Raw genomic sequence first — 9,103 nt, 5'->3', positions numbered from 1 at the left:
AAAACTCCGTCTCAAAAAAAAAAAAAATTTTTTTTCTTAATTTTATTTATTTATTTATTTATTTTTTAAGATGGGGTTTCATCAATCTCTGGAGTAGCTGGGTCCACAGGTGTGAGCCACCGAGCCCAGTATCTTTTTTAAATTTTATTTGTTTGTAGTCTTTTAGTGCTTCTTTTGTTTTGTTGTTTTTTTTTGTTGTTTGATTGAGAATGAGTCTCACTCTGTCACCCTAGCTAGAGTGCATGGTGTAATCTCTGTTCACTACAGCCTCCTCCTTCTGGGTTCCAGTGATTCTTCCACCTCAGCCACCTGAGTAGCTGGGATTACGGGCGTCCGCCATCATGCCCAGCTAATTTTTGTGTTTTTAGTAGAGACAGCGTTTCCCCGTGTTGGCAGGCTGATCTCAAACTCCAGCCCCAAGTGATCCACTCGCCTTGGCCTCCCAAAGTGCTGGGATTACAGGCGTGAGCCACTGCGCCTGCCCTTCTGTCTTTAAATACATTTCTGATTATAAATGCATCTTGGAGACTGTTTGTCGCATTTATTGCTTTTATTTTTGGCTTGGGCTGACATCATAAAGTCCTGCAGCCTGGGTGGCTTAAACAGAATGTATGGTCCTAAGGATCTGGGGGCTGGAGGTTGGAGGTTGTGGTGTGGCAGGTTCGGGTTAGTGTCTTGGAGGCCTGTCTCCTTGTCTCATAGGTGACCGGCTTCTCTCTACGTGTCTGTGTCTGAATCTCTTCTTATAAGGACACTAGTCACATTGGATGAGGGCCCACCACCATTATTTCATTTTAACTCGTGTGTCTTGAAAGTCCCATTCTCCAAGTACAGTCTCATCCTGAGCTACTGGGGGCTAGGCCTTCGGCGTATGAATTCGGAGGGTCACAACTTAGCCGTCACATTGCAGTTTTCAGGTTTTGTGGTTCTCTTCTCTCAACCTCAAGCTCCCTTGGCTGTGCCTGTTGGAGCCCGGCTCCTCCCTGCCTCACTGCCTGGCCTTGAGCAGTGAGAGGAGGTGCTGGGCAGGCTCCCAGGAGGGGTTGGCCTCCTGGCCCCTCACTCAGCCGTGCCCCTCTAGCACTTGTCACCTGGGAGATCCGACTGGCCTGCATTCCTGAGACAGTCTCTGTTTTGCAGAAATGGGGCCCCCTCACCACCACCCTGGCCACCGCATGCCTCATCCTGGCATCAATGAGCACCCACCCTGGGCCGGGCCCCAGCACCCTGACTTTGGCCCTCCTCCCCACGGCTTCAACGGGCAGCCCCCACACATGCGGCGACAGGGCCCACCCCACATCAACCACGACGACCCCAGCCTGGTCCCCAACGTGCCCTACTTCGATCTCCCTGCCGGGTTGATGGCCCCCCTCGTGAAGGTAATGCCCCTTGGCAGGCTCCAAGCTGAGCACGTTCACCTTGCTGTCCCGTTTCTCCCCGTGAAAAGTGAACACGTGGGACCAGGTGCCTTCTGGGGCACCTCTTCCGCATCTCCCACTCACTGTGGACCCTCATCGGTCAGTGGGAGGGTCTAAACCTGGGTTGCACGGTGTGGCCGTGAGTGACGCTGTGTCCACCCTGCCTCTCCTGTCCCTCCTGCCACAGGGAGCTGCAGCCACTCAGGGTCGGCTGGGCTGTGAGACATGAGTACTCCCTTTGTCCCTCTTGGTCTAGGCCCTCAGAAGCCACCTTGTCCCAGGGCTGCTGGAGGGGATGTCTCAGGAGGAGCCACCTGTGAGCTGTGGCTGTCAGGCACACAGGGAGGGGGTGGCCCTGGAGTAGCCGGGCAGGGCTGGCAGCAGCTGGCACCACTGTGGGGTGGCCGGAGCATAGGGCAAGAGGAGGTGAGGCGAGAAGGGGCCGGGGCTGGGGCTGGTGGGCTCCAAAGGGATGCTGGTCACTGCCACTTCCTACGCCCTCTCAGACGTCCACCTGGAAGTCCAGGCAGGCTTCATGGAGCCATGGGCAGCAGGGAGAGCTGCAAGCAGGGGGCCCAGACAAGCTAGGCAGGCCAGCAGGCTCCAGGGCTGCGGCCGAGTGTGTTCCGACGGAGGGCCCACCTCATGTCTGTGAATAAACCGGGGTTATTCATGTCACCTGAGTTTGGAGACCATGTCTCCTGTGGGTGGTTTTCTGAAGAGAGAACCCTGTGATTGTCATCAGCCTCAGAGCAGCTGTGACCTTCCATGGTTGGTGTGGCTGAAGTCCTATGAGAAAGAGGGGTTCCCCAAGAGGGAAGGATAAGGGCCTCTGGTGCCCAGAGCACCCCTGACACTGACCCCACTCCTTGCGTACCCTGGGTGGGCCTGAGAGGGCTCCGCACAGGCATGGTGACAGCTGGGTTCTCTGCTGCAGCTGGAAGACCATGAATACAAGCCTTTGGACCCTAAAGACATCCGCCTCCCTCCTCCAATGCCGCCCAGCGAGAGGCTGCTGGCCGCGGTGGAGGCCTTCTACAGCCCCCCATCCCATGACAGACCCAGGAACAGGTATGGGGCCTGGGTTGGTGGGGAGGGAGGAGGAGGGAGGAGGCCTCTGTCCCTCTCCCGCTCCCAGCTACCTCCTGCCCAGGCTAGAAAAATGTGGCTGTCCCACAGGAGAGAACCACCCCCCACCCCGAGTGACAAGTTTGTGTCACAGGCACAGCACACACCTGGCCCTCAGTGAAGGTCATTTTAATGGAGATACATGAGCAGGAGAAAGTATGGCAGGTGTGGCGCAGGGCACCTCTGAGAAGCAGCAGGCATGTCCACCTGTGAATCAGTGCTCCTGTTCCCCAGTGCCACGGACCGTGGGTGCCCACGTCAGCAGAACAGCCGGGTGGCAAGGGTGTGGGCACCAGAGGAGCCCCTGGGCTGCAGGAGGACGGGCCCGTGGGAACACTGAGCCAAGGTCCACTGCGCCCGTGGTCGAAGCCCTGTCCCCAGTGTGAGCATGTCCTGCAGGCAAAAGGGAGAGGGCCTGGCCCACGGCCACAGGGCCATGTACTCTCAAGGGTTCTGTGGGTTCACTCCTGATGACTTTTTCACGAGTGCCCGGTGCGTGGGCGTTGTGTGGTCACACAGGGGATACCATGTCTTGCAGTGAAGGCTGGGAGCAGAACGGTCTCTACGAGTTCTTCCGAGCAAAAATGCGGGCCCGGCGGAGGAAAGGCCAGGAGAAGAGGAACAGGTAAAGCTGCAGGCGCCTGCTGTGGCCGGGCAGCCAGGGCCCACAGCCTGTGACGACGGGTAGGCTCACAGCGGCCCCAGACACGCTGACCACGTCTGTCCTCACACAGCCTGTGCCTGAATGAACACAGCGGCAAGTTCAGCCATACTGTTGAATACCATTGCTGTGGCTGTGGCATCGTATCCACACCAGACCCCCTGCATCTGGGGTCTTCCAGGAACCTGAGGGCCAGGGTGGGCTGGGTCCAGGCCACAGGGAGACAGGCCACCCGGGCACCCGATCACCAGGCCTCTCCCCACAGCGGACCCTCAAGGTCTCGGAGCAGATCCAAGAGCCGAGGGCGTTCTTCCTCCCGCTCCAACTCAAGATCCTCCAAGTCGTCAGGCTCGTACTCAAGGTCAAGGTCGCGCTCCTGCTCCCGCTCCTACTCCCGTTCCAGATCCAGGTAGGCAGAGGCTGCCTTGGGAGGGCAGTGCCCGAGGCCTCTTCCTGCGGCCTCCCCACAGCGCCTGGCTGCTGCTGACACGTGGACACTTCCCTGCAGAAGTCGGAGCAGGTCGCGCTCCTCCAGAAGCCGTTCCCGGTCCCAGTCGCGGTCCCGGTCCAAGTCATACTCCCCAGGAAGGAGACGTCGGTCACGGTCCAGGAGCCCCACTCCACCGTAAGATCCTATCTTAACTGCCGTGCTGGTAACGCTGGGACTCTGCGGTGCTTTGCTGTGAATATGGAAGCATTGGTGGTTAGGAGCCCGCCAGCATTAGCCTAGGGACAGGGGCACCCCTTACCACCTCCCCCACAGCAGTCACTTGGCCATGCCTGAGGAGGTAGCTGGGGTCTGCTAACCACCATCAGGGTTCACTGTGTCCCACCCTCGATGCTGAGTGTGCGGTGGTTGGGCACCAGCGGCTGAAGCCCCCTTATCTGGCTGATGCAGGATAAACAGGTGTAGGCGCAAAATCTGCCTACGGTGTCGCCTGGCGATGGTGAGCACACGCGAGCCGCAGCTCAGGCCCCATCACTGTCACGCCAATAAATGTCTCAGTTACTCCTTAAAAGAATAACCTGTCTCGATTTTAGTTCCTCTGCTGGTCTGGGTTCTAATTCAGCACCTCCCATCCCTGACTCAAGGCTCGGAGAAGAGAACAAAGGCCATCAGATGCTGGTGAAAATGGGTAAGAGGGGAATGGGGACGGCTCGGGAAGGGTCTTCACGCGTGCTGGGCCTGGCATGTGGGGATGGATGGAGTCAGGCCGGTTCTGATTCTGCCCAGAGCCTCTAGACAGGGCTGGCTTGCGGGGTTCTCTCCCTCTCCCCATCTTCCATGTCTACACCACCTGTCTGTGTATTCGGCCCCCCATGTGCACCCGCATCCGCCCCGCCCTGTTGCGGTCGTGATCATGCATCTCTTTCCAGGCTGGAGTGGCTCTGGCGGCCTCGGTGCGAAGGAGCAAGGGATCCAGGACCCCATCAAGGGCGGGGACGTCCGGGATAAGTGGGACCAGTATAAAGGCGTGGGCGTGGCCCTGGACGACCCCTATGAGAACTACCGCAGGAACAAGAGCTACTCCTTCATCGCCCGCATGAAGGCCAGGGACGAGTGCAAGTAGGCACCCGTGCGGGGAGCCGCGCTGGTGGCCAGTGGTGCCAGCTGTGGGACCTTCCTGGCGGACTGGCAGTGGAAGATCACGGTGACAGCTCAGTTCTCCCACCATCTCCACGAGTGGAGGGCCCCACAGGAAGAGAAGGAAGACCAGCGCATGCCCAGTGGGAGCGCCATGCTCGCGGCAGCCACCAGGGCCCCAGGCTCGTTTTCCTTTACAGTGAAGCAAGAAACACAAGACCCTCCACCCACCGAGTAAGACTTCTTCACCCACGAAGGGATGGATTCGCATCTGCCCTAAGTCAGAGCAAAGCCTCCTCTCAGGCTCCAGGAGAAGTGTGTACAGGAGGTGTCGGCCCAGGCCACAGCTGGTGCCCCAGCTCCCCGGCTCCTGGCACCCATGTGCCCTGACCCGCCTTCCCCTCAGCTGCATAGGGAGAATGCCGAGGCCCAGTGCCATGACTGCCCACAGATGATTGAAAACAGAAACACAAAACTTTGACTTGGAAAGTCAAGCAGGGTTTTCATTTTTATTCCCCTTGGTTTAGTTTTAGAAGAATATTGACCTGAGAGGAGGCCCAGTGAGATTCTCAAACCCGATTCCTTGAAGGCATACTGGCCCTTAGTTATTTTAGTTGTGTAAGTTGATTTTTTTTTTCTGGAATGTTAGCCATGCGCTATTGTCTGGGAAACAAAATTCTAACAGGAAACCAGCTTAAGGCACTTCAGGTCAGATGCTGCCCTCAGAGTCCATGCTGGTCGCGTCCCCTGCTTGGGTTTCGCACTTAGAAGAACCTCGCACTGGCTGGCGTGCACACGACGACCCAGTCCCATCCAGAGCGTGGAGCCCCCCCACCCCCAGCCAGGGCCTCCCACTCCATCATTTCACACCCCGCAGGGAGGGGAGTTGCACCTGCCGGAGCTGGTACACACCTACTGGGAATCGGCCACACCACGTGTCGGTGGGCAGCCCAGTGCAATGCCATTCATTTGTACAAAAACATTTTTGAAAAATTCTTTTCAATAAGATGCAAAATCCTCCAACTTTTCAACCCAATGTGATAAAATATTTGATTCTGTTCTAGATTTCCTGTAGCTGTGAATTGTTAAAACGTTATGATTCAGGATAAAACGTAAACACGTGCTATTAGCAATTTCTTGTGGATTTCATTGTTTCGCCTTCAAATAAAGCCTTTTTTTAAAGACGTTTCTCCCCCCTTGTGTAAGTCAGAAGTGTGCTCAGGCTGAGTGAGGAGACGCATGTCCTGGTTTGAGCTGTGCCGCTTGGGGTCAGGCTATGCCCAGTGGCTCACATGGCGTCCCCAGCATGCTGGCCTGCTCTCATGTCCTTATCCTCGAGCAGGGCTTCTCCCATCCACCCTGCCTCCCTCTGGCTTGCTGGGAAGCCAGGACCTGCCTGGGTGGAACTGCTCTGCAGAGGCTAGTGGCCCCTCGCCCGTGAGTGAAGACAGCTCCACTGCAACTCCCTTTCCACTGGCCTGCGGTGTCATAGAGCTGGGCATGCTGTTGGGAGAACTCACTAAGCTGGGATTTGGCTCAAAGGAATACAGGACCCTCACTCCAGCACTACCTGCCCCCACCACGGAACTGGATGCTGAGGGAGGGAGGGAGGGTGTGACTGCGCGCACGCACACCCTGAGTACACAGGATGGGGTACCTTTCCTTAGACATCACATCAAGTTCCACCTTCTGTGCTCACAGCTCCTTGGTCACCTCCTCCAGGGCGTCCTCCATGGTCAGCGGGGCAGGCCTGTGGCGCCTAATGTACTGTCAGGCAAAAGACAGACCGCGCTGTCAGCACTGCCACCTCAGCACACTCGGTGCTGGAGGGAGTGGAGCCGGCACCTGTCCCCCGCAGCAGGCTCCTGTCAGGCTGACAGAAGTATAAAGCATAAAACAGGCTGTGTGTGATAGGCTAACACACAGGTGTGCCCGGGGGCTGTGGGAACACAGGGTAGAGGGACACCCAGGTGAGCCCTGCGATGGGTGAGCCCTTACGGAAGGGAGGGGCGCCTATGGGTGTCCTCAGAGCAGGTGGGATCTAGGAGAAGTGCCTGGAGCAGGCAGCTGGGAGCTACGGTGGGCTGCAGGCAGGTGCCATGGACAGGTGACTTCTGCCTGCACTGCATGGGCTGATGGACGCCCAACAGAGGCACGAGTTCAAAGTCCCCAGAGGGTAGCAATGAGCAAATTTCAGAATGTAGAGACCCATGGGACTCAACCTGCCCTCTTCCGCAGATAAACCACAGGAAACAAGAGGCCTGGGGTGCAGGGGGCCCTGAGGGCAGCAGTTCCAAACCTGTGTCCCTGGGCACACCCCGCCTGCTTGTGGGCCCACCATCGCTTTCATGAGGCTTCCCATTTTTGAGATGGAGTCTCGCTCTGTCGCCCGGGCTAGAGTACAGTGCCATGATCTCGGCTCACTGCAACCTCCACACCTCCTTGGTTCAAGTGATTCTCCTGCCTCAGCCTCCCAAGTAGCTGAGACTACAGGTGCGCGCCACCGTGTCCGGCAAATTTTTGCATTTTTAGTAGAGATGGGGTTTCACCATGTTGGCTGGGCTAGTCTCAAACACCTGACCTCAAGTGACCTGCCCACCTCGGCCTCCCAAAGTGCTGGGATTACAGGTGTGAGCCACTGTGCCCAGCTGGTAATCAGACAAATTCTTAGAGGGTACAAAAGAGGTGAGGGTGATCACTAAGGAGAAGAGCTGGGCCTTCCCTGGTCCCATCTCAGGCATCTCTCAGGAGGCTCAGTGAAAGGGACAGGACCCCTCCCACGGGAGAAGACACTACCATGGATAATAGGTCCCTTTAGTCTGAGGTCACACGGCCCAAGCAGGGCTGGCTGCAAGGTGCAGGAGCTCAGCACCCCACCCTGTACTGGCTCTTGCCACAGGGTGGTAAGAAATCAGGCTCCCTCCACAAGAACGTGGTGGCCCCATCACATCCCTGCAGCCCTGGGCTTAGCGCTGGAGCCTGGGCCCCGGCCACCATCCCTTCAGCTGGCATCTGGAAGCTGCTGTGCCCCTACTGCCCTGCCCCGCAGGGAGCCGCGCTCACCTCTTTGGCTTCCTCCAGGGTGTGGTAGTGGAAGGCGTCTGCGTCCAGGGAGTGCAGGAGGGAGGCGTGCAGGTGCCGGCTGGCCTGGATGAACTGCTGCGTCAGGCTCAGCTGCTGCTTCAGCATGTCATGTAGCGCCAGCACGGCCGGGCTGTAGGCGGTCAGGGCTGCCCCAGCTCCGCGTCACTCAGTGGCTTCACCGGGGCCCCACAAATTCTACTACCCTGCCCCTCCCCCACCGCTCAGGTGCCAGGCTGCCTTCTGAAATCTTATTTTTTTTTTTGGAGACAGGGTCGCTCAGTCTCCCAGGCTGGGGTGCAGTGGTACAATCATAGCCCACTGCAGTCTCGAACTCCTGGTGTTTAAGCAATACTTCAGCCTGTAGTCTCCTGAGTAGCTAGGACGAAAAATGCATGTCCCTGTGCCCGGCTCTTTTTTTCTGAGATGGAGTTTTGCTCTGTTGCCCAGGCTGGAGTGCAGTGGTGTGATCTCGACTCACCGCAACCTCCGCCTCCCAGGTTCAAGCAATTCTCCTGCCTCAGCCTCCTGAGTAGCTGAAATGACAGGCATGTGCCACCACGTCCAGCTAATTTTGTATTTTTAGTAGAGACAGGATTTCTCCTTGTTGGTCAGGCTGGTCTCCAACTCCCAATCTCAGGTGATCCGCCCACCTTGACCTCCCCAAAGTGCTGAGATTACAGACATGAGCCACCAGGCCTGGCCACCTGGCTCATTTTTTAATTTTTTTTTTTTTAGAGATGGGATCTTATTATGTTGCCCAAGCTGGTCTCAAAATCCTGGCTCTGAGCTATTCTCCTGCCTCAGCCTCCCAAAGTGCTGAGATGACAGGTGTGAGCCACCATGCCCAGCCAAAAATTATGTTTTTCAAAAAAACAAGTTTTCTTATAACCAGTACATTTTAATATCATCACAATGTTTTTTAATTAAGAAAACTGAAGGCCAGATGTGGTGGCTCATGCCTATAATCCCAACGCTGCGGGAGGCCAAGATTAAAGGATCACTTGAGGCCAGGAGTTCAAGACCAGCCTGGGAAACATAATGAGACTTATCTTTACAAAAAAAATTTTTGAATTAAAAAAAAGCCAGGCGCGGGGCCGGGCGCGGTGGCTCAAGACTGTAATCCCAGCACTTTGGGAGGCCGAGGCGGGTAGATCACGAGGTCAAGAGATCGAGACCATCCTGGTCAACATGGTGAAACCCCGTCTCTACTAAAAAAACTACAAAAAA

At 56.7% G+C, this 9,103-nt stretch overlaps 2 protein-coding genes across 5 annotated transcripts in view; one reads left to right on the top strand and one right to left on the bottom strand.

The window, feature by feature from the left end:
• Positions 1-4,910, top strand: part of LOC108284472 (calcium homeostasis endoplasmic reticulum protein) — a 22,308-nt gene extending 17,398 nt beyond the window's left edge. For both annotated transcript variants that reach the window (XM_017501191.1, XM_017501190.2), the window contains exons 11-17: positions 1,141-1,379; positions 2,356-2,489; positions 3,085-3,171; positions 3,473-3,616; positions 3,716-3,832; positions 4,249-4,343; positions 4,585-4,910. In XM_017501191.1, coding sequence (XP_017356680.1) covers positions 1,141-1,379; positions 2,356-2,489; positions 3,085-3,171; positions 3,473-3,616; positions 3,716-3,832; positions 4,249-4,343; positions 4,585-4,778 — 1,010 coding nt within the window. In that variant the 3' untranslated portion in view covers positions 4,779-4,910. The remainder of the gene's footprint in view (positions 1-1,140; positions 1,380-2,355; positions 2,490-3,084; positions 3,172-3,472; positions 3,617-3,715; positions 3,833-4,248; positions 4,344-4,584) is intronic.
• Positions 3,790-9,103, bottom strand: part of CUNH19orf44 (chromosome unknown C19orf44 homolog) — a 25,414-nt gene continuing 20,100 nt past the window's right edge. For all 3 annotated transcript variants that reach the window (XM_037728738.1, XM_037728739.1, XM_017501192.2), the window contains 3 exons: positions 7,856-8,022; positions 6,450-6,559; positions 3,790-3,887 (listed from right to left, as the gene is read on the bottom strand). In XM_037728738.1, coding sequence (XP_037584666.1) covers positions 6,488-6,559; positions 7,856-8,022 — 239 coding nt within the window. In that variant the 3' untranslated portion in view covers positions 3,790-3,887; positions 6,450-6,487. The remainder of the gene's footprint in view (positions 3,888-6,449; positions 6,560-7,855; positions 8,023-9,103) is intronic.

Source organism: Cebus imitator, unplaced genomic scaffold, assembly GCF_001604975.1.
Source record: "Cebus imitator isolate Cc_AM_T3 unplaced genomic scaffold, Cebus_imitator-1.0 Scaffold280, whole genome shotgun sequence".
Classification (NCBI taxonomy): Eukaryota; Metazoa; Chordata; class Mammalia; order Primates; family Cebidae; genus Cebus; species Cebus imitator.
This window is presented reverse-complemented; position numbering and strand designations above follow the sequence as displayed.